The sequence below is a fragment of the Leopardus geoffroyi genome, chromosome C3, assembly GCF_018350155.1.
Source record: "Leopardus geoffroyi isolate Oge1 chromosome C3, O.geoffroyi_Oge1_pat1.0, whole genome shotgun sequence".
NCBI lineage: Eukaryota > Metazoa > Chordata > Mammalia > Carnivora > Felidae > Leopardus > Leopardus geoffroyi.
Genome location: NC_059338.1, coordinates 143,845,084 through 143,869,416, shown reverse-complemented (window position 1 = coordinate 143,869,416; position 24,333 = coordinate 143,845,084). Strand labels below are relative to the sequence as shown.

At 41.0% G+C, this 24,333-nt stretch overlaps 1 protein-coding gene across 2 annotated transcripts in view; it reads left to right on the top strand.

Annotated features, from left to right (window-relative positions):
* Window positions 1-24,117, top strand: part of UBXN2B (UBX domain protein 2B) — a 28,235-nt gene extending 4,118 nt beyond the window's left edge. Inside the window, exons 2-8 of one of the 2 annotated variants that reach the window (XM_045455176.1) lie at window positions 351-454; window positions 6,573-6,723; window positions 9,268-9,351; window positions 10,146-10,255; window positions 13,574-13,711; window positions 18,623-18,784; window positions 19,745-24,117. In XM_045455176.1, the coding sequence (XP_045311132.1) occupies window positions 351-454; window positions 6,573-6,723; window positions 9,268-9,351; window positions 10,146-10,255; window positions 13,574-13,711; window positions 18,623-18,784; window positions 19,745-19,907 (912 nt within the window). In that variant the 3' untranslated portion in view covers window positions 19,908-24,117. The remainder of the gene's footprint in view (window positions 1-350; window positions 455-6,572; window positions 6,724-9,267; window positions 9,352-10,145; window positions 10,256-13,573; window positions 13,712-18,622; window positions 18,785-19,744) is intronic. The other variant, XM_045455175.1, reaches the window with a different exon arrangement.
* The last annotated feature ends 216 nt before the right edge of the window (window positions 24,118-24,333 follow it).

The window sequence follows — 24,333 nt, the reverse complement described above, 5'->3', positions numbered from 1 at the left end:
CTTTTACAACTCAGGGGCAGCTGGGTGGCTCACTCAGTTAAGCGACCCACTCTTGATTTCAGCTCAGGTCATGATCTCACGGTTCCTGGGATCAAGCCCCAAATGGGGCTCTGCGCTGACAGTGCAAAGCCTGCTTGGGATTCCCTCTCTCTCTCTCTTTCTCTCTCTTTTTCTGTCCCTCCCTCGATCGCTCTCTCTCTCTCTCTCTCTGTGTCTCTCTCTCAAAAATAAATAAACTTAAAAAAAAATTTACGACTCAATCACAAGTTAATATTCTACTCTTTATTTCTACTTGTCTGTAAGAGTTCATTCCTAGGGTTAAACTTCATAACAAATCTGTTGTTTTATAGTTGGCCTTGGCGGAATTATATGAAGATGAAGTGAAATGCAAATCTTCCAAATCTGATAGACCTAACGCTGCAGTCTTTAAAAGCCCACGAACACCACCTCAGAGGTAAGTTTTGTTTTGTTTTTGTCTTGTTTTGGTTTTAAACATTGCATGTCTTTTTAGTTCACCAATCCTCTTATTTTAAATGGCCTTGGGAATTTTTTCTAAAACTACAATTTCTAAAATACATATTATTTAGGTAGTATTCCTAGAACAATAATAGAAGGCTAAAACATACTTATGGAAAAATTGTCTTAAAGTCCTGATACTTTGGTAGACATCATAAAGAAATACACACTGAATAGTATTTTTGTTGGACACTGCGGTCCTTTTCGAGTCATAGGACACACTGAGGATATGACAAAAGCTATAGCCCATCTCCCCACAAAATAGCATTTACGCACAATTTTATTGTTTTTTTTTTTTTTTTTTTTTCAACGTTTATTTATTTTTGGGACAGAGAGAGACAGAGCATGAACGGGGGAGGGGCAGAGAGAGAGGGAGACACAGAATCGGAAACAGGCTCCAGGCTCTGAGCCATCAGCCCAGAGCCCGACGCGGGGCTCGAACTCACGGACCGCGAGATCGTGACCTGGCTGAAGTCGGACGCTTAACCGACTGCGCCACCCAGGCGCCCCTATTAATTGTTTTTAAGGATTTGTGTTTCTGAAAACCCACTCATGGAGTCCCTATATGCCTTCTATCCTCCATTTAAGAACCTAGAACTTCAGGAACCTGTCTGGGCTTTCACGGATGATGACCCATCAAATAAGTGATCTCTTAGACAGTATTTGCTATTGTTAAACCCCTGAACTAGAAGGAGAACCACTAGATTTAAGAGATGAGAGCCAGGTACACTTCATTACCATGAGTTTTCCTGTTTCTAGGAATGTTTTCATTAATGTCTTTTTAATACTGCGAATTTCATCACTGTGGAGAAACTTGGAATTTTTCCATTATATCTCATTCACAGAAAGTCTGTCATTTTACCAGAAATTTAAGACTTCACTAGAAATTATTCTTTCTTTTTTGTTTGTCACTACTCCACATCCTTTTTTCTGTAGGGGAGATAAAAATGATGTACCTTTTTTGGACATGAATGAGAAGAAAGAAAATTTGTCCCCAAACTTTTTATTTTATGAATTTTCAAACCCATAGGTAATCACAAGATTAGTACAATGAATGTATGCTGTATATGCTTTCCCTATATTCCCCGGTTGTTAACATGTTACAGCATTACATCTGTAAAAACACTCTGTTACTCAACTACTTGGAAGCAAATTGCAGCCATCATAACGTTTCATTAGATACTTCAATAGACTGTCCACTAAGAAGAGGCACATACACCTTTATCACCTGGTAACGTATCAGAGCTGAGAACACGAACAGTAATTTCCTGAAATCCTGTAATAGCTAGTCCATAAATATCTCTTCAAGCCCTTTTTGGATTTAGGATCTAACCAATGGCCATGCCATCCACTTGATTGTGCCAGTTTTGAATCTGAATCCATAGCATTCTCCTCATCTGTTCGTTGTTTGCTCTTAGTTCAGCTGTATAATCCAAAATTCATTACATTGACATTCAAGGTCATTGTTTCTTCACCATTAGATTCTTGTTAAACATATTTGTCAAGGATACTAGTAAGTGATACTGTCTGCCCTGTATTACATCACATCAGGAGCCATATGTAATCTCAGATTTTCTCACTATTGGTGATATGTTCACTTGACAAAGGGGCAGATCACCACATCATTCCATTGTAAGATACGGTTTTTCTTTTGTACATCGGCAGCTTGGTATCTTGGCACTGTTTGAATATCCTGTCCTTTCATTTTTGACACGTATGTGTGTATGTACATATATATGTAAAATATATATACAATATATTTTAACTTCTTGACTTACACATTCTCCAAAGTTTTGAAAATACTTAAAATATTTATGTACCAAAGTTTTATTCATTAACTGTTTGACCATTGTTTCACCAATTTGAGCGTATTTTGAACAACTTAATTTGTTTATGATATAACAAAATAGTTGACTACTTATAATAAGGTTAGTGTATTAATGTTTTCCTTGCTATTGAAATATCATTAAGATTTTTTTTTTTTTTTTTTTTTAACTCTTACTTTTGAGAGACAGAGCATGAGCAGGGGAGGGGCAGAGAGAGAGGGAGACACAGAATCTGAAGCAGGCTCCAGGCTCTGAGCTGTCAGCACAGAGCCCAACTCTGGGCTCGAACTCACAAACCAGGAGATCATGACCTGAGCAGAAGTCGGATGCTTAACCGACTAAGCCACCTGGGCACCCCAAGATTTTTTTTTTTAATGTTTATTTATTTTTGACAGAGCACAAGCAGGGTAGGGACTGAGAGTGGGAGGCAGTGGTTCCAAACAGGCTCCAGGCTGGACAGCAGCGAGCCTGATGTGGGGCTCGAACTGTGAGATCATGACCTGAGCGGAAGTCAGATGCAAAACCAATTGAGCCACCCAGGCACCTGAATCTTTAAGATATTTTAATGAATGTTTTTTTTCTCTTTTATTTTGTCCTGTCTGAAACAGTGTTGCCATTAATAGTTGCAATTTGGTAATGCCATTTTGAAGAACTTTGTGCCTCAGATTTGATCTCTGGAAATATTTACATACCTAAAAGGAGGAGCTGCCCTAAAAGATATTGACTGAGGCTTAAGCTGTGTTTAATCTGCTTAGAATACAATGAAGCAAGTTATTGGCGATCTTTTTTTTTTTTTAACTCAGTATGCTATTTCCTAATACTAAGTATATAATTCTTTTAATTCCATCCTCCACATTGACATATACTCAGTTTCATTGCATTTCTGCTGCTTTATTTGGTACAGAAGACCTGCTTATTTTCATGGTTCACTTTCTTGGGCAGTATTGCATATCAAATTATTTCTCTGCTCGTTGTCATTTTTAAATCCAGTATATTTTCACTGTCTGGAACTCTGCACATAACGTGGTCTATGTTTGTAATTTAGGAGAGAAGGGATAGAATCTACAGAACTCAGAAGATAGCCTGACACCAGCTGTAACATATTCATCTGCAAAAGTTGACATCTAACAGAACCTAAAAACAATGTGCCTCCTTGTTCACACTGAACGACTATGAAATTGGAATTATTCAAAAATTTGAGAACTTAAAAAAAAAAAAAAGTTCTTTTGAGTCATCAGGCAGTAGTTTTATTTTGAGAATTAAATGAGATAAGTGTTTAAGATGACTAGCACAGTGTTGGAACCTAGTTGGACCTTAAAAGATTATTAGGATACAGGTACCACAAAAGACAAGGGACAGGGTTCCTAAACAAATGGGCACAGAGGAGAAAATGATAAGTATGATGAGAGGGATCCGAATAGGAGCCAGCGGAACTTTAGTAGACCAGCTGCAGATAAGGTTGGCTAGATAGAGTGCTTCCTGGCCGTGTGACCTGTGCATTCACATAGAGCCCCATGCTGCGAAAGGCCCCGTGCTGGGGTTAGTGTTGTGCCGTTACTATATTGAAATTCCTAACAAATTTTGAGCAGAGAGACTCCTTTTCGTTTGGCACTGAGCCCCACAAATTACATAGCCAGTCCTGGATAGAGCCACATTATGGGCAGACAGCCTTGAATGCCAAAGGGGCTTGTACTTGTGTAGAAGGCAATGGAAAGCCAGCATATGTTTTTTAATGTAAATTTTATGCTAAAAACTGCAACACAGTGAGAAAAGCTTTGTTTCTAGAGACAGAATCAGTTCTAATTTTTTTTCCTCTCTGTTTTAATAAGGTTTTGCCAATGGACAAGTTTTTGAAACTCCCTAAGCTTTAGTTTTCTCTGTAAATCAGAGATAATACCACTGTTAGGAGGATTAAATGAGCACAGAGTTACTCCTTGATAAGTGGTAGCTATTGTTATATATTTTAGAAAAATAGGACTGGCGATACAGTGTAAAATTAATAGTAATGGGGAGAACAAGATAAGGACAGAAATTAAGGAGAAAACAATGACGGTGATCTAAGAAATGTGGCAATAAAATTTGGACTCAAGTGGCGTCAGTGGAATGGAGGAGAAAGAGTAAAATTAGTGTGGGATACTTCCAACGAATTTACTGTAGAAACATGGTAACGTGGGACATAGGGAGCAACTGAGTAGGAAAGAGACCTACAGGCTGTACAGGAAAAAAATGTGACTGTTCCTGAGAAGATTTGTGTGGGGAATACAGGTTTAGTTTTGGAGACATGAATTCGATTCAGTAGGTGCTTTTAAGTTCAGCCCTGGACCCCGTAAGTCACAGGAGGCTAAAAACATATTTGAGAATCGCCTGTAGAAGAGGTCGTTACCTAGGGAAGTGCACAAATGTTTTGATGATCAGAGGAGTGCACGTTTGAGGACAAGAGTCAAGGATATAGGCGTACTTAATTATGAAAGAGGAGAAACGGATGGATTGTAAATATAAAAGGAAATATTGGGGCGCCTGGGTGGCGCAGTCGGTTAAGCGTCCGACTTCAGCCAGGTCACGATCTCGCGGTCCACGAGTTCGAGCCCCGCATCAGGCTCTGGGCTGATGGCTCAGAGCCTGGAGCCTGTTTCCGATTCTGTGTCTCCCTCTCTCTCTGCCCCTCCCCCGTTCATGCTCTGTCTCTCTCTGTCCCAAAAATAAATAAAAACGTTGAAATAAATAAATAAATAAATAAATAAATAAATAAGGAAATATAAATAGGAAAATAACATATAATAAGAAAAATAAAATAAGACTTCTGGAAGAAAGGGGAATATCTCCACGACCTTCAGGTAGGCAAAGGTTTCTTAAACAGGAAAGAAAATCATTAACCATAAAGGAACTAGTAAATCCTTTCCCATGTCAAATTTTTCCCGTAAGGTCTTTGTAACCAGGACTGAGATAAAAAGGAAATACGTAGCTGTGCTTCCCAGAATAGAGACATGGGAAGGAGCTACAATAGGAAATAGCTGCAACAGGCAGCTTGTCTTTTTGTTTTCCTTTCCTCCTTCCTCTTCCTTTCCTTCTGCACAGCTGCCTTAAATCCTCTGCTACCCCACCTTGTACCGCCACTCGCCTTGAGAGCCAGCTATGGCATTGTTCGGCCTTGCCTGATCTACCGGGCCCTCTGAGGATAAGCTTGGCCCCTAAGGCTTCCATTGTCTGCTGCCCTGGGCAGACTCACCTCTGTACTTGCCTAGTGCCCTAGCAGGATGGGGTCCAGCCCACCGCACCCCGTCCTCAGCAATCATGAGCTGATCTTGTGTTCGCAGGGTTCTGATGGTGCCCACCTGTTCTCCAGGTGGATTTTTCCTTCGCTTACAGTGAATTAAGAGCCATTCTGCCATTCTGTCTTTTCTGTCCCGTTTTCCATATTCTAATTTTGCAGAAAGTCTTATAGAAAGGCTATTTTTAGCCTCCAGTATTGATGTAATTTCCCCTCTTTGTTTTGTGAGTCAGTTCAGGACAGATTTAGAACTGAACATATGAGGTTTGTTATCTTATTCTGGGTGTCTCCATGTTGATATTTGGCTGGTTATATTTTCTGATACTCTTGACTGAAAAAAAAATCTTGAAAGATAAATAGATAAAATCTTATGTAAAACATGATGTGAATTTTATGTTCCCTAGGACCATTACGAAGTTGGAGTCAGACTAGAAATTAGTCACTATGTAGCTAATACACTGGAAAAATTGTGGTCTACATTATGCACCTTTGATACAGGGAATTATAATTTTTGAATCCAAAAGTCTCTGAGGAATAAATTCTCTGTGTGGGAGTAGGTCCCTTCACTAAGTAGGCCCCTACTGAATGTGGGTTCGTCAGGGGAAGAGACTTAATTCTGATCGTCAGCGCTGCTTTGCCCACCACACCAAGACTTCCCACGTTGTGCGAGAGATGCGTTTGCTAAGCACTTACAGAAAGGGGATGGGAGAATTGACAAGCCAGTTCTCGTGTGGGATGTGAATTTGACTGCCATACTCCCCACAAACCCCATCAGGAGAAAGTGTATGAACCATTTACTATTTCATTCCTTAATCCCATTTTTAAAATTAAGAATTTCCACAGAAGTCATAGAAATGGTTCTTCTTAAACACAGGTCATGTCCTAAGACTCTGTAGCTTTTTACTTCAAAGGAGTTTATGTTTGTATTCTGAGTTTTGCTTCATGAACTTTAATGTCGAAAGGTTCTATTCAAGTGAACGTGAATACAGTGGATTACATATAGTTCAACCTTCAACTGGGAAGATTGTGAGTGAACTTTTCAAAGAGGCAAGAGAACATGGGGCTGTCCCTCTGAATGAAGCCACAAGAGCTTCAGGTGATAACAAATCTAAGGTAAGTGCTAAATTTAAAACTGAAATACACTGTTTATATATTTGATCTCGTCTATAGGTTTTTATCTTATTTGGAAGCATTGTTTTCTGACTACATGTTTCTGTTTTAAACATTTGCTCTATTTTTATAAGATTATAATCCATTAATGATTGAAAGTCGCAGCAAGTTTTTACGTTTCTGTGAAACTTGCCTGTTTACCCTTCCTTAAAAAATAATTATAGATTCACATGAATATGCAAGAAGCACACAGAGAGGTTCTATGTGCCTTTCACCCAGTTTCCTCCGGTGGTTATATCTTACATAATTGTAGTACAGAATCAAAGCCAAGATCTGACGCTGGTACCATGTACACATATAGCTCTGTGTCGTTTTCTCACATGTGTAGATTTGTGTAATTGTCAGCCCAGTCAAGGTACCGCTCTGTCATCACGAGGATCTCCCTCATGGCGGACCCCGCTGTGGTCACACCCTCTTCCCATCCCTAACCTCTTGCCACCTAACCCTGTTCTCCATCTCCGTAACGTCATAACGTTGAGAACGTTATACAAGTGGGATGATACAGTAATAGTATGTGACCTTTTGGGATTAGCTTTTCTTCACTCCGCTCCATGCCCTGGAGATCATCGGAGTTACTGAGTGTCTCAGTACCTTGTTCTCCTTAGTCCAGAGTAGCACTTCATGGTATTGATGTGCCACAGTTGGTGGAACCTTTTGCTTACTGAGGGACGTTTGAGGTGTTTCCAGTTTGGGACAATTACAGATAAAGCTGCTGTGAGCAGTCGTGTCCACATTCTCGTGTGGATGTCAGTTTTCCTTTCTGTGGGATAAATGCCCAGGAGTCCAGTTGCTGGGTCATAAGGTAAGTGTATGTTTAGTTTCTTAGAAACTGCCAAACTCTTCACAGTGAATGGCAGAGCCAGTTTCTCCATTCTCGCCAGCATTTGGTATTGTCGCGATTTCAAATTTTAGCCATTGTGATAAGTGTGTGGTTATAACTCATTGTGGTTTCTGTTGGCACTTTCCTAACGGCCAGTGATGTCAGTTTGCATTTTCCTGATGGCTAGTGATGTGGAACATCTTTTCATGTGTTTATTTGCCATTATCTTTACTCTCCCCCACTGCAAAATGACTTTGGCCTCTTTTCAAATTGGATTGTTTGTTCCTGTTGAGTTTTGAAAGTTCTTTAGAGATTTCAATAGGTATGAGTCCTTTGTCAAATATATGCATTGCAAATATACATATATATTTATATATTTACATACATACGTATATGTATTTACATATGTATTTATACTTATACGTACTTATATACGTTTATGAATCTATATGCATATATATATATTCGTACATGTGTGTGTATATGTATATGTGTGTATATATATACATTTGAAGAAAGACTAAGAGAGCGCAAGCTGGGCAGGGGCAGAAGAGAGAGGGAAAATCCCAAGCAGACTCCTTGCTGCCAGCACAGAGCCCCATGCGGTGCTCAAACTCATGACACCCTGAGACCATGTCCTGAACTGAAATCGAGTTGGACGCCTAACTGACTGAGCCACCCAGGTGCCCCTGGATCACAGATATTTGCTTCCAGATGGTAGTCGGGTCTTTCTTCCTCTTATCAGGGCTTGTCGCAGAACAGAAGTTTTTAGTTTCGACAAAGTCCAATGTATCTTTTTCTTTCTATGGATTATTTAGTCTATAGAAAAGAAAGGAATGTGATCATTGAAAGCATATTTATGGTATGGAAAGTGATTAAAAGGAATGGCATTTTTACTTCATAAGCCTTCCTCCCTGAAAAATAGAAGACCTTGTGATCAGTGTAATAAAACAAAAAGTACAATCTTAGTTGACTGCAACAGTTAAATAAAAGCACTTATAAAATAAATATGCAGCCTTTCCTCAGAGTAATTTATACCCATTTATAAAATTCTTCCTTAACTCTGAAACTGTTATTTACTTTGTGAAATATGATTTAAACATAATTTTTATGGTAAGACATAAAATATTAATGGTGGCTTTTTAAAATCTGTTTATACTTGAAATTAGATATTTCAGTGTGTAAATACATTAAAAAAAATTTTTTTTAATGTTTATTATTTGAGAAAGAGACAGAGAGCAAGCAGGGGAGGGGCAGAGAGAGAGGGAGACACAGAATCCAAAACAGGCTCCAGGCTCTGAGCTGCCGGCACAGAGCCCGACACGGGGCTGAACCCACAGACGGCAAGATCATGACCTGAGCCGAAGTCGGCCACCCAACCGACTGAGCCACCCAGGCGCCCCTGTAAATGCATTTTTAAATTTAAAATTGGTCTAAATTATTTCAACTCAAGTCACTAATGTTTTTAGGGAAGAAACATAGTAGCTTACTTGAGTATACTTCTCTGTAACATAAGAGCTTCCTATAAATAAAAAGTTTTCCTCGAAAGTGCAAACCAGTTGGGCTAATTATAACTGATCTAGTTTTAAAATATATATCATACGTTATCATAACGTTTTTCACTATAAACCTTAGTGAATTTTTCGCTCATTTGCGGTGTTTTTTAGTCATTTACAGGTGGAGGATATAGATTGGGCAATTCCTTCTGTAAGCGGTCTGAATACATCTATGGAGAAAACCAGCTGCAAGATGTAGGTACAGTAGCCAAAATGAAAAATTGTAGACATTTGCCTCTAGCTCCTGCTGTTTTAAATTTAAAAATTGATAATATAATCTCTTTTCTGTTATTTTTTGAAACATGGATTTTAAAAGGATCAGCGTGTAAGCTTTTAGTCTCAAATTTTGTATTTTGTATCTCCATTATGCCTTGTACTTAGATTGTAAATATTTCCTATACGTTGAAAGAATGTATGATTCACTATCAAAATGAGCTTTACGTACATACGATAATAATTACCCTTAGTGGTAGACTGTCAGAATATAGAAATAGCTGAGTCGTAAACTGTCATTCTTTGTTTTTGCCTTTTAAAACTTGGAGTTACAATTTCATTTAAACATGTATAGTTTAGCCTTGGAGGGTCATTGGAAATTCTCTCTTGCCCCTTGACATAACTGTTTAAGCCCTGTAGCAGACAAGAGTATGGGTACAGATGAATGAGAAGGGTGGGTGTGGAGTGACAGCTGTATGCTCTCAATCCTTCCATTTTCTCAGTGACCCAGAGTAATTGTACTTCAAGGCCAGGGTCTAGCTGTGGGACCTTTGGTATTTCAGCCATTGTTGATTTGTTAAGCTGCATACAAATCTGCCTGGCAAACACATGCTTTCATTTATGTCTTTATTTTAACTGTGAATAGAAAATAATAACTCCCATGTTTTAAATAAAGTGGGTGGCTGAATATGTTGTGAAATATCACATTGGAAGCTTAAGATTGTTCGGTAAGATGGATTCTTATATGTCTTTGTCTTTTTTCGTATGCTCAAAAGGTTCAGATTTTGCTTAAACTGTGGAGCAACGGTTTCAGTTTAGATGATGGAGAACTGAGACCTTATCACGACCCACCAAATGCTCAATTTCTGGAGTCTGTTAAAAAAGGGTAAGATGTATTGTGTTCTGTTTGTCACTTGGGGTGGGACTTTTTCACGATGCTGGGATGTATTATGTAAGTGGTTGCTGAGGGAAGGGTATCTTTAAATATCTAAAGGGTATATTGCTGTCTGTAAGTCTCTGGTTCTTAACTTGCTGGGGACGGACAGTAAACATTGGCCCCTTCCAAAATCTGATCAAGCTATGGTCCCAGTTCCAGGAAGAAACCTCTTAATGTAATAAGTCAGTGCATTGATTAGCATGTAGCTGTCCATCCACTAAGCCACTCTCCTGCTTACCATTAACAGGATGACTCTCATTGTATGTGTACCTGAAATTCAGCAACTTATATTAACATTTTTAAGGTGGCTTTACTGCTGGCAGAAGATTTCAAAAGGTTGGTTGGGGTAGTGGTTCGTGAAAGTAAACCATCTATACAATGCTCTGACCCATCTAACAAACATCATAGCTCACCAGCCCTTCTTGCTAAAGGATGAGGCATCAAGTGATTTTGCTATGATTATGAAAGCTTTTCTGCATCAGTGTGATCGTTCCTAAGTAGAAACGCAACTAAACAGAGAAGGTTGGTGAGTAAGTGGGAGATTTAAGTAGCAGGGAAGGGGCTGGAGTAGGAGCTTATGCTCCATCCAGGAACTGAAGCTGGGGCTTTTCCAAGCGATGTAAATATGTCCAAGGAGAGTGGCTGAAGTGGAGTAGAGGTGAAACTCATTGGCGTTGAGGGAGTCGAGAACCTCTATTTTTAGAACACTAATCAGCATGAATTTTGAATTTGAATTCTACAAAGATAATGTTTGGATACCAAAAAGTGCTGTAGGCGATATGCTGAAGTCCTTGAGAAAGGTGGGAAGCTGTCCTAGAAGGCAGTATGTGGCGAGGGTAAATACGAGGAAATAATAGTTTAAGACAGTGCTGTGGACCGGGAGACCTGCAGTCACTGGGAAGAGCTGGGAGCAGCTGGTTAGGGAAAGTGAAGATCTGCTAAGGGAAAATCAACATTGCTGTTGAAATTGATGCTTGTTTCAAGATGGTGGAAGACAAGACCATGCTGATGTTGGATGTACTATAATGTAGACCAAAACTCATTTATTCTTAAATGAAAATAATTCACAAACTTTATGGACTAATATTCAAGCAGTCGTGGTATCCTAAAAGGAGTTTTAATTTGAAGTAAAATTATGATCAAGAACAGTTTTTAAAAAGACTCCTTGAAAACAATGATTTGATGTGAGATAGTAGTTGGCAACTGTAGAATCACCTTCCTCTTTTTATGACAAATATTTTGTGCCACCACCTTCACTGTCCTCAAAGAAGAACTCACAGATGATATAATCTGCCCCTGCATATTATTTCCCCAAAAAATGATCTAAAATTTACTTTAAATGTATTGAAATAAAGGAAAGTAATTTATCATAAAATTGTACATATTTTAATTTATAATTGCTTCATCTGACCACACCAGAAGACAAAATAATAGTAGTCAGATAATTCTCACCTATGTGCAGTCTTACACCTCTCAAAGAAAACGTGACAAACGTAAACGCGGAATGATGAGGTGTGTGAGTTTGGCAACATAATTACCATCAGTGGCGTTGAAGTCAGGGGCTTGGTAAAGCTCCAAGCAAACCAAAGTGCAGTCTTCTCTGTTTATATGATACACATATTCCTGAAATTTTCGGAGTACATTAATACAATGCTCCCCGCCCCCCCAAAAGTGTCTTGCTGTTTTCTAAGACCCGAAGCCTGAAGTTCTAGACTCGGACGTTACAGACAGTGTTGTCATCCATGTGAGTCTCAGGCAGGGCATTCAGTGATTCTGTGGAACCCAAGACAAGACTTGATTCGGCACACAGAACCCCTGTGGCAGACCACCTCATACCTGGGTCCCGACCCTGAACGGCAGCACTCGCGAATCACTCGACAATCAAAGACACCTATCGATTTTTAAACTTCAGCTTCTTCCAGAGAGTTTAGAAGTAAATATCTGTATTAGCTCTTATGTCCTCATAGGAATTTGCTAGTGTTTATTTAGGGATAAATTGCCATCTTACAGTTTGGCTTTCTAAACGTTAGAAGCACTCCAGGATCACTGATGACAAAAAGTCCCTGTATTGAGAACCACTAAGGAATAATGTGATACAACTTTTTTACAAATTCTGATTCCAGTATCGGTATCATACGGTGTTACACGCATTTCAGGTGTACGATGTAACGATCCAACAATTCCCACATCACCCAGGGCTCAGCACAAGTACAGTCCTTAGCCGCCTCACCTGTTCACCCATCCCCCACCAGCTCCCCTCTGATAACCATCTGTGTGTTCTCTGTAGCTAACCGTCTGTTTCTTGGTTTATCTCTCACTTTTCCTTTGGTCGTTGGTCTTGTTTCTTAAATTCTACATATGAGTGAAGTCATATGGTATTTGTCTTTGAGTATTTCACTTAGCGTGATACTCTGGCTTCTTCCACATCATCGCAAACGGCAAGACTTCATTCTTTTTTTTTTTTTTTTTTTGGCTGACTAATATTCCATTGGGTATATATAGCACATCTTTATCCATTCATCAGTCAGTGGACACTTGGGCTACTTCCGTGTTTTGGCTACTGTAAATAATGCTGCTATAAATATAGGGGTGGGTGTATCCTTTAGAATCGGTGCTCTTATATTCTTTGCATAAATACCCAGTAGTGCAGTTGCTGGGTCACAGGGTAGTTCTATTTTTAATGTTTTGAGGAGCCTCCATACTGTTTTCCAGAGCGGGCGCCCCAGTTTGCATTCCCACCAGCAGTGCAAGAGGGTTCCCTTTTTGCCACATCCTGGCCAACACCTGTTGTTTCTTGTGTTTTTTTATTTTAGCCATTCTGACAGGTGTGAGGTGAAATACCTCATTGTGAAAGAGTTGGAAGGTGACACAAAGAAATGGGAAGACCTTCCAGGCTCATGGGTTGAAAGAGCAAATGCTGTTAAAATGCCCGTCCTTCCCAAAGCAAACCATACATTTAACACCATCCCTGTTAAAATACCAACAGTATTTTTCACAGAACCGGAACAAGCAATCCTGAAATGTAAATGGAACCACAAAAGACCCCGAGTAGCCAAAGCAATTTTGAAATAGAAAAGCAAAGCTGGAGGGATCATAATGTGAGGCAGCTTGAAGAAGAAAAGATCTACAGGGACTAATCCATCATCGTGGGAATTTCTATGTTATAACTGTTTCCCACAGTAGCTCACAACTTGGTTATAATCATGTCAACGGTGTAGATTAGGGTTTTTTTTTAAGTGAACTAAAACCTTTTTCCCTTTTTAAAAGAGAGATTCCCCTGGAGCTTCAGCGGCTGGTTCACGGTGGCCACGTGAATTTGGATATGGAGGACCGTCGGGATCAAGAATACATAAAACCTAGACTGAGGTTCAAGGCTTTCAGTGGAGAAGGACAAAAACTTGGAAGGTAAAATCCTAAAATGAGAAAAATACTTGTCTTTGTCCAGCATGAGTTTTCTTCGAGAGTAACAAAAGCAAAACAACCTAGAAAGTAAAAACTAAAACGTGAACTGCGAAGGCCTTGCCGGTAGAATTACATATGCAAATCTAGTGATAATGTTGGTAGCTCATACTTAGATAGCAGTCACCACATCCCTGGCCCAGGAAACACTTTAAAATACACGAAGTCACTTAATCTTCACGACTCTTGGATATCGATCCTGTGATGACTTCATCTGCTGACGCGGCGGTCTGCCCAAGGCGACGGGTCTGGGAAGTGGTTGCTCTGTGGCATTCAGGCCCCACACTCTGGCTCGAGCTGGTGCTTTTGACCCCTGTGCGGTCCTGCCTCTTTCTGATTACACGGGCGCACAAGGGGAGATCGTAAAGGGTTGTTGATCAGATGAGACAGTCGGCATCTTAGGTCTCAGCTGTGAGCTTGCCTGTCCGCCATAAGGCACTGCTAAGCTCTCGCAGCAGGAGCTGTGTGCTGAGGTTGGTCGTGTTCAGCACATTTAAAGCCTCCAAACCCTTTCTTCAAGTTAGGGAAACCCAGCACGGAGAACATTTCACACGACCTGAGCTTGGATTGCAGAAGGAAGGCATTGCTCTGGAGATGTTTCTAAAGAGCCCCTAGGGCTTTGGCGAATACAGTTCAGAAACCAATGTGCGTGGCATCATGTGTGTGTGAGCGGACTCCTTTATGATAGCCGTGGCTTAAGAGAATTTTCAGAAATCTTGCGAACTTTGCTGGTAAAAGTCACCCTGTCTTTGTCCACGTATTATGAGTGACACGTAAAATAGTAACACGGGCCTTGTTTCCATCATAGCCTTTTCAGTGCGTCCTTTGTTCCTTTCCACGTGATTCCTTCCCATCCAGGTTCTTTTCCCTTGCCTCGTGCACACCGGTTCGCTATTCCCCTCGCATTTCTCAAAATAGGGAAGAATTCACGTCAGTTCTTTACGCTCATCTCTCATACCTCGAGTCTCCCTTTCTGTATCCTTTTCTCCTGACAGACACTGACTTCTGAGACAGGTAGGGAATACAGGGACATGTGTGGCCCTGGCTTTTCTTAGGACCCAAAGCCTTCAGTGCCCACTCACAGATCTGTTTGGAAATTTTCTCCCTTACCTCTCCTTACCACTAACACGGGTCAGCTTTCTCCTGACGGTTTTCTTCCTCCCTTTTGTTTTTATAACTATGACCTCCAGATGTAGCACCCCTCATTTCTTAATGTTTGGTCAGATTATGATTTTTAATTTAGAACACAGGTAAAATGCCCAGCCATCTCTCTGCTTTGTACATAGTCTTTCTTTTTTATTTAAATTTATGACCAAGAATTATTGTTACAGTGCACACCTTGGTTAGTAGAACAGTAAATCTAGAACTGAAAATGAAGAAAGTAGCGTAAACGGAAGATAGCTGAGACGAGCCGGTGATTACAATCGACAGTTTCAACTCATAAAAATAAGGGTGTTATCTCATTGTTGTATCTTACAAAGACCGGTCTTTCTTCTCATAAGGCAATTAGCTAGAGAACATGACCCCCCCAAAGAAAGGAGGTAATGATGACAAAACATATGACAAAAAATACCTGACAAAATGACAAAAATAAGTGGTGAGAATGCTGTGTTGTTAATCATTAGCCATATTGGTCAGGGTTTTCGAGTGTAGAAAACAGAATCCACTTACTAGCTTAAAAAAGGGCTTCTGACAGAACCCTGGATAGTTTATAGAATTTCTGGAAATAGTAAATCAAGCTTTCCTGGAAGAAACAAACGCAACAGAGAACTTTCTAGAGTGAAGACTTCCTGTGTCCCCCTCAGCTGCTCAGTGCCCATGGAAGCTAGGGACCAGACACTGGAACATTCTGTCATGGCTGCTGTAGAAGAATCAAATGCCTCCGAGACCTTGGGGACCAGAAGAGCTGCAAAACCTTGGCCTCGTAGTGCTTACGTTCACCATGCAAGCGTGTATCTGTCGCTCGGCAGAAGGGTGGGATTATATAAAATTCTCGCTGCAAGGGCGTCTGAGAAATGTAGTCTTCAGAATTTTCAGCTTCTACTGTGTGGGAAACGACACTAGGAGATTAACATGGTGGTGTGAGCCTCTCGGATGCACATGAATCGAAATGTAGAGTAGTAGAGTACATGTTACGTTCTCAGAAAGTGAAGGACTACATAGGACATTTTAGAAGGCTTTACGTTAAGAAGTCTGTTAAAATATAAAAGTTCTCTAACTGTTCACCTTTACAGATTCAGAAAGCGACTTTCTAAAATGGCTCATTTCCTAAGAATTCCAGATAACGACCGAACAGAAATCACAAAACAGAGGCAAACAAAGCAGAAATGGAAATAAGTCCATTGTTTTCCATAGCCGTCAGTCGAATTGCAGACAGAACGTTACACAGATAGGGATGCCTGGGAGCCTCGGTCGGTGGAGCTACCGATTCTTGATTTCAGCTCAGGTCGGGATCCCACGGTTGTGAGTTCAAGCCCCGTGTCGGGCTCCGTGCTGACAACACGGATCCTGCTTTGGATTCTCTCTCCCTCTTTCTCTCTTAAAATAAATAAACTTAAAAATACATATATTATAAGAACATTACACAGATGGAAGCCAACTTAATTTTTTACCGTGATATGACAAATAATTATGAGGAAAACCTAAATACAATAAAAATATTACCTGGTTCCTTCGTGTAGTATTGTAGGAGCAAGCAGATCATAGGTTTGAAGCTACAAATGGACAGTGGCAGAATAAACTGTATTCCTGCATAAAAATCAGCTCAGTGAGCTGGAGTAGACCCCAACAAGACCCAGGAAATCACAGAGTCGTTTCTGATAAGCAGGGCTAGTAAGTAGACCGTTGCTGTAGGTTTGTGAGCTTGTGTGTATGATGATGCAAATCACGATTTGAAGCAGATCTCTCTGCTTAACAACAGTGGCTGCCTGTTCTCATGCTGTGCAGTGCAAAAGAACCCACCTGCCACTCACCTGTTCTGAGTTTTGACTTCATCTCGACCCCTGGACCCTAAGGGCTCTCTCCTCCAAAATCTAACAATCCTTCCCTTCCTGCCTTTTCTTCCTTTTCTTATCTCAGCAATTCTGCAGCCCCTTGCCTTGCTGTGCAGCCTGTGGATTTGTCTGCCCCTGTGCAGCCCGGTACTGTTGGGGATGTTCGCACCCCCATGCCAGGTGCCCCCATGCCGGACGGGCAAGCTGCCCTCTCCTGCTCTCAGAGGGCTCATCCCAAATGTTTCCTGCCCTCAGCAGACCTTTTTTGCTTCCAGCTTCCCTGAGAAAACAGAGCCTGACCGGAATTCAGTGTCTTAATATAGTCCTCTTAGCCTCCGAGTTTAGGAAATCCATCCTCACTGCCCTCTCTTAAGTTGGAAGGTGCGTCTCTACCTGACCGGCAGACTCACTCTCCTTCCAGACAACCTCCGTCCTTTCCTCCAGTTTGCCTGGGGAGTTTGTTTTATCGATTAACTTCCCTCTTTCTCTTCATTTTCCGTTTAACATAATACTTGAACCATACAAACAGTGTATCAAAAATGTCATCCTATTTTGATCAGTTGAATGATAAGGAGAATGTTTCAATAAGTAATAAAGAGGTATAACTTTGAAGGCTAAATATTAAAGTTGCCACAACTTTTTAGAATGTGTTTTTATACCTTACTAACCAGCTTACTCAGCTAACTGTCTTTCGTGGCTTTGAAAACGTCTTTCAATCTCTGTGATTCTGTTTTTTTCCTATAAAGTGATGTGGTTGGCCTAAACCTTCTTGTAAATCCATTCCTGTTCTCAAATGTTATTATTCCACATAAATTCATTTTGACATACACACATCTTATAAAGAAATGCATTGAACAGCTTTCCTTACCTAGTTTCCCCACCTGGTACTTTCTTTTTATATTTTGAGAAGAAGCTTATCTGGTCAGAATCTGTTTCAAAAAAAAATTCTTTTAACCTGTTTTATTTTTGAGAGACAGAGTGAGAGTGGGGGGTGGGGGAGGCAAGGGGAGGAAGGGCAGAGAGAGAAGGAGACACAGAATCAGAAATAGGCTCCGGGCTCTGAGCTGTCAGCACAGTGCTGGACGCCGGGCTCAAACCCATGAACCGCGAGATCATGACCTGAGCCGAAGTCGGACGCCCAACCGAGTGAGCCACCCAGGCACCCCGGTCAGAATCTGTTTTTTTGGTTTTTATGTATGTATGTATGTATGTATGTATGTATGTATGTATGTATTTATTATTTTTGAATGTTTTAATTTATTTTTGAAGAAGAGAGAGACCGAGTGCAAGCTGTGGAGGGGCAGAGAGAGAGGGAGACACAGAACCCGAAGCAGGCTCCAGGCTCCAAGCTGTCAGCACGGAGCCCGACGTGGGTCTTGAACCCACGAAGAAGTGTGAGATCATGACCTGAGTCGAAGTCGGACGCTCAACCGACTGAGCCACCCAAGCGCCCCCAGAATCTGTTTTAAACAGAAAGCATGAAAGTACAGAAACGGCATCCCAAGCCGACTCTGTGCTGACACAGGGCTCGATCCCACAAGCCGTGAGATCATGACCTGAGCTGAAATCAAGAGTTGGACGCTCAACCAGCTGAGCCACCCAGGCGCCCCACAGAGTGAAGCTGTTGAAAGAGGTTGGATAAACCATAAATTAGAATCCTAGGATACACGATAATTTTAGTATAATGAAAGAAGTTGGAGGAATTACGGGAGACCCAAAGGAAGCCGTGTTCTTGCTGGTCCAGATCCCAGGCGGGAAAACGTGAGAGTCAGCTGTGGATGTCAGTCATTATTCCACTGTCTTCACCGTTTCACGTCTTACGTATTCAGACTTGTGTTCTAATTCTTCACTTCTTCCTTCTCAGCCTTACACCTGAAATAGTCAGTACCCCTTCGTCCCCTGAAGAGGAGGATAAGTCCATACTTAACGCCGTTGTTCTCATTGATGATTCAGTGCCAACGACAAAAATTCAGATCAGATTAGCAGATGGGAGTCGTTTGATACAAAGATTCAATAGTACACACAGGTGAGCTCGATTGCAGTTTTACACGTGGTTCCTCGTCCAAATAAAACTATGCGACGTGAGCAGAGGAATAGGAAATTCATTAGATACACTTTTTAAGTATGTTTTTGACAGAAGGAAAATAAAAGGATCATAGCTGTGTGAAAGGTCAGTGTTGGAACATCCTCTGTGAACTGCTCACAGACTAATGCAAATTCAGGTATCTCTCCAAAATAAAATTGTTAAAAGTTGCAGTTTTGCACTGTTGCTAAAACCATGTAAGTGGGATCAAATTTGGTTTAATATAGTATATATAGTAAAACTTTATTTGGACTTTACTCATTTAAAAATTATAATTCTGATTGGAGTTAACTTTCTACTTAGCAGATTCTTCATAATATAAATTTGTGGTGTAGATAAAGTATAATTGTGCTATTGACAAGCACTGTCAATAAACTTCTCAATGTCATTTTAATATTCATTTGTACTTTTGTTGTACTCAAAAGGTACCATTTTTATTTGTTCATTGATTCCCTCTAAGGGATATATTTATAATCTTAGTTGAGTTACCAGGGATATGTGAAAGTCATTTTTTAAAATGATCCTTATGACTTACACCTTTGGTAGTTATAAACTCAGCCTTGACCCAGGCCACTCAAAGTACCTTTTTCTGGGCCGTCTGCTGCTAAGATATTTTATACTCTGAAAAAAGTGTTAATAACATTGTTGACATTTATTTTATGTATAAAACACTTAAAGATTATCTCTGTTTACAGTTAAAGGAAGTATTAGCTACACTCAGAGTTAATGCTCATGTTTTATCTATAGTCCAAGATAAATCCATCCGTTGAAATAATGTACGTTTTTAAAAGCTACAACACATTTAAATAAGGGTTAGGACTTACCATCGTCTAATTTTAGCTAAAAGCTTACATTAAAATAAAACTTTTAATATCACAAATCATTTTTATCTTATTTCTTCAGGATCCTGGATGTCCGGGACTTTATTATACAGTCCCGTCCTGAATTTGCAACTCTTGACTTTATTCTTGTGACTTCATTTCCAAACAAAGAGCTAACAGATGAAAGCCTGACACTACAAGAAGCAGATATTCTTAACACTGTGATACTCCAGCAGCTAAAATAACATTGCTCCTACCCGTGCAATAGCACGTAGGAAAGATAATGTGCCATAATAATAAGGAAAATGCGTATAGCATTAAGAAAACAAACTATTTTTATTATTTATACAGATAAATTTTGGGTTTATTCTCATTCTGTCTTCCAGCCTTAGAATAGATGAATTTGGACGAGGAATAGATTTTGAGAGAAATATGTTTGAGGTTTTAGTTGCAGGGCTGGCTTATGTTGATAGCCTGTAAATGTCCAGGCAAACCAATTTGTTACATGCTCTGTATTAATGTAACAACGTTTGTTTGCAGAGAAAATGAACAAAATCCCATTTTGATAAATGCGTTTGGTAAAATTTGCACTAAAGTTGCTGCATTGAGCAACAGCCATCGAGAAATCTTGTGATCAAATAGTTTGAAATTTTTTCTGTGTCATGTACTGAAAAGTATCTGTGTTCTGATTTAGAAATACGTTGATCGTATAATTATTCCTCCTATTAAGATTGTACGCATCCTTTTTACTGATTTAGCTATATTACTGTGTCAAAAAATAGTTTGGCCTTGTATTTTACAGAACTTTGACCATCGTAAACCAGAAGCAAAGACATAAAGGCCAGCAGTTCTTGAGAAGATCTGTTAAACAGCACTTTAGAGTAATACAATCCCTCCCAGAGCCTGTCTTGATCGCATTCATTTATTTATTCAACACATTTTTCTAGGGGACCCACTATATACACTGAACACTGTTCTAAGTGTTCAACCCAGAATGTATTCTACTCCAGGGCACAACGAGTGTACAAATTCAGAAATGTAAATTCCTTCAGCCAGACTGGATCTAAAGAACTACCAGCATAAATATTTGCATTTCTGCCAAAGCCAGCTACTTCCCGAATGAGGTAGGCTACATCAGGAATGATAGAAAAGCTTTTTCTTCTTCCCAGATACCATTTCATCTTTGGTCACCACTCCTGGTTCGTTTTCTGTGGCTGCTGTCACAAATGACTACAGACTTAGTGGCTTCAAATAGCACAGATTTATGGTCTTGTAATTCTGTAGGTTGGACGTCTACCATGGGTCTCACTGGCTAAAATAAGGCATTGACAAGGCTGTGTTCCTTTTGAGAGGCTCTAAAGGAGAACCTTTTCCTTATGTTTCCAGCTTCTAGAGGCCACCTGCCTTCCTTGGCCTATGGCCCCCTTTTTACATCTTCAGAGCCAGGAATACTGCCTCTCTGACCCTTCTCTGTTGTTAATTACACCTCGTTAACAACAACCAGGAAGGGTTCTCTGCTTTTAAGGACTCATGTGATTGGATTGGGCCCACCAGATAATTCCGGATTATCTCCCCCTTTATAAGGTCTGTGGTAACCTTAGCCGCATCTTTAAAAAGTCCCTTTTCCCACACGAAGTGGCACATCACAGCTTCCCTCTGGAGGCTCCAGGGGCTCCAGGGGCGAGTCTGTTCTCTGCCTCTTCCGAGGCTGCTGGCATCCCTCACTCTGGCTGCGTCCCGCCAATGCCTGCTTCTGTCCTTAGTCCTTTACTACCGACTTTATTTCTCCTCTTTTCCTCCTACAAGGACGCTTGTGACTACCTTTGGTTTACCTAGCATAATTACCAGAAAAGTCTCACCTCGAGTTGCTTAACTTAACCACATCTGCAGAAATCCTTTTCCCACGTAAGGTAACACATTTATAGGTACAGTGATGGGAACAGGGACGTTTTGGGGGCCGTCCTGACTACCACAGCCCACTCCTGCTTCAAGGATCCATATGCATCCCACAGAAAGTCACCCCTTCCAAAGATGCTCGAAAGTGTCAGCCCATTCCAGCATCGACTTAGACTGCAAGGTCTTACCTGGATCCCACCGGTTCAGAAGTCCCAAGCCTCATTTGAAATCCTCTAAATCAAGTGTGAGTGAGGGTCTGGGCAGGATTCGTGGGACACAGTCCTCTCCACCTGTGCACCTGTGAACCTAGAAAAACAGTTATCTGCTCCCAAATAGAATGGTGGGACAGGCAGACAATAGGGTTTAGAGGCATCATTCCTGTTCAGACAGACAAATGAGAAAAAGAGCCACCCATGTCAAGCAATTTCGAAATGAGCTCTGCGCACGCCATTAGGTCTCAAATCCCGGGTACAGCCTTCTGTGGCCCACAGCACCATCTAGGCTCGTGGTGTCCTCCCAGAGCCGTCCTTCCTTTCTTGTGAAAGGTGGCACCTGAGCAGTTGTATCGGCTTGTTCCTTACCTGTGGAATTGTGGGAAGTCTGACCGTCTTTCACTTTGCACCATCTCCATCCATTTCAACGTAAGAGAGCAGTATCTGCCCGTATAACATCCGAAGGAACTTGGGGATCTTGCGTGCGTGTTACGAGGGTTCGGTCCAGTAGACCAGAGGCCCCTGCACAGAGCAATCCTAGCTGATTGCGTCTCCCTTGGTGACTTTTTCTGAGAAGGCCGAGAGGACCGATGGGTCACACCCTTAATCTCTTCAAAGAACCTATAATGTGACAAAAAAAATTCAGGCCTTCCTCAGGTATTAGCAAAAGGTTCCATAGCTGCACCCTCCTCTCTTTCCCCTGAGCAGGCTTTCCCGACAGGGAATCTCTTAAGGTCCTTTGTCATTTCGGTAGACTGAGAATCTGCAAGTCGTTTTTGAGTCCTGTTTTCTTTAACAGGTATTTCCTCAATTTATCTGGCTCCTCTCACCTCTTGCTGTAACTGGCGAGAAGAAAGCAGGCCGCATCTGGCCCGCTCTGCTTGGAAATCTCTTCAACCGAACAAATGTCTTCGGTGTATCCCTTACAACTAATGCTTTCCACACAGCTGCTGACCCCATGTTGCTAAGCGTTTTGCCACTCTGGAACCAGAATCTTTTCCTTCGGTTTCCAACAGCATGTTCCTCATCTCCTAGGAGCCCTCGTTGGCAGCACCTTTAATGCCCTTATTTCCTCTAACAGTCTGTTTATGACGGTTTACGTAATCTCCATGGCAGTTTAGGTGTTCTCTACCCTGCCCTTTACCTCCTTCGTGCCCTCATGAGCGTTAACATGCGTAGATCCACTCGCTAACGGCACTCGGGGCCATCTTGCCTCTTTCTGTCATGCTCCTGAAAGCTCTTCCAGCCTCTACCCACTGCCCGATTGCAAAGCTCCGTCCTCATTTCTAGGTATTTGTTCCAGCAGCGCCCCATTTCCAGGTGTCTGGGAAAGCACTATGCCTACTCACTGCCACGTGACGTGAATGCGCCAGTAGGAGACCTGGGATCCACCTGCCTCGGGGGCTCTGGTCGTTTTCAAGGAGGTGAACTGACCCGTGGCAGAGGTCTTCCCCCTGGCAGGGCTGGCAGAAGTTCCACGGATGGAAGTGTTATCTCACCTCCACGGAGAAGCTTGTTCTCAGTGTCACGATGCAGAGTGACGTCATTCCTGAGTCTTCTCAGAGCAAAGGGAGCCATCTCCTCTCCACTGACTGATAACCGCTTGGAGAATCTGTGAACAGATGGCAGGCTAAAACGCTTACCAGGAATGAGCTATGGTGTCACAGGAGCAAAACCATCTTCCTTAGGAAGTCATCTGTTGGAACAAATGGACATTTTGTATTAAAGGGCATTGCCATATTTTGGATTCACAAAACCCTGTAAAATTGTTTGAAATGTTATTCCTGTAGTTCCTTTTTATCGTGTAGGTCGCGTGCCTGTAGACGCACATACAAAAGCCACTGCCATCTTTATATATGATAGTCTTCGACAGTGTAGAAGTTAGGAGGGAGAATTGGGCATTCAGAACAACACTTTCACACGTACTACATGGCGTTTTGCTTCCTTAGAGTCATTTCCCCGAATTCTTTTTACTACTGGAGTCACTGTAACCTGTAGGATTTATCATCACCCCCCCAAAAAGATGACATTACATCGAGCTGTTAGACAACCACGTGTGAGGGCAGTTGGTTTGCATGACATATGTAATCAAAGAGTTTAAGTGTCTGCTTTACCAATAAAGAATGTTTTCACTGAAAGTCATTGAAAATCCTTTTCAAAATCTCCTTGATTTGCAGGTTTATTTGAGTGACGTAGATTAAAGCATGAATAGCCTTGCCTGTGCTTTAATTTCCTGTAGTATCTTCTTGATTGACAGAGAAGAACTGAATTGTAGCTACGGTATCTCAATTTCCCGTTACCGTTTTTGTTTTTATTCCATCAAAATAAAGATGCGAAATTTTCTGTATGATTTTGTATAAGTCTGTATAATTCTCTGTATAATTTTAAGTATCTTTTAACTCCAAGGAAGTGATTTATAAAAGGAGCCCCAATGCACATGTGTAAGTGTGTGTGTGTGTGTGTGTGTGTGTGTGTGTGTGTACGTGCACGAGCGTAGCACCCAAAAATTAACGGTTGGTATAGATAGCAACATAATCATGTTTAAGGCAACGCCTTTTCCTGC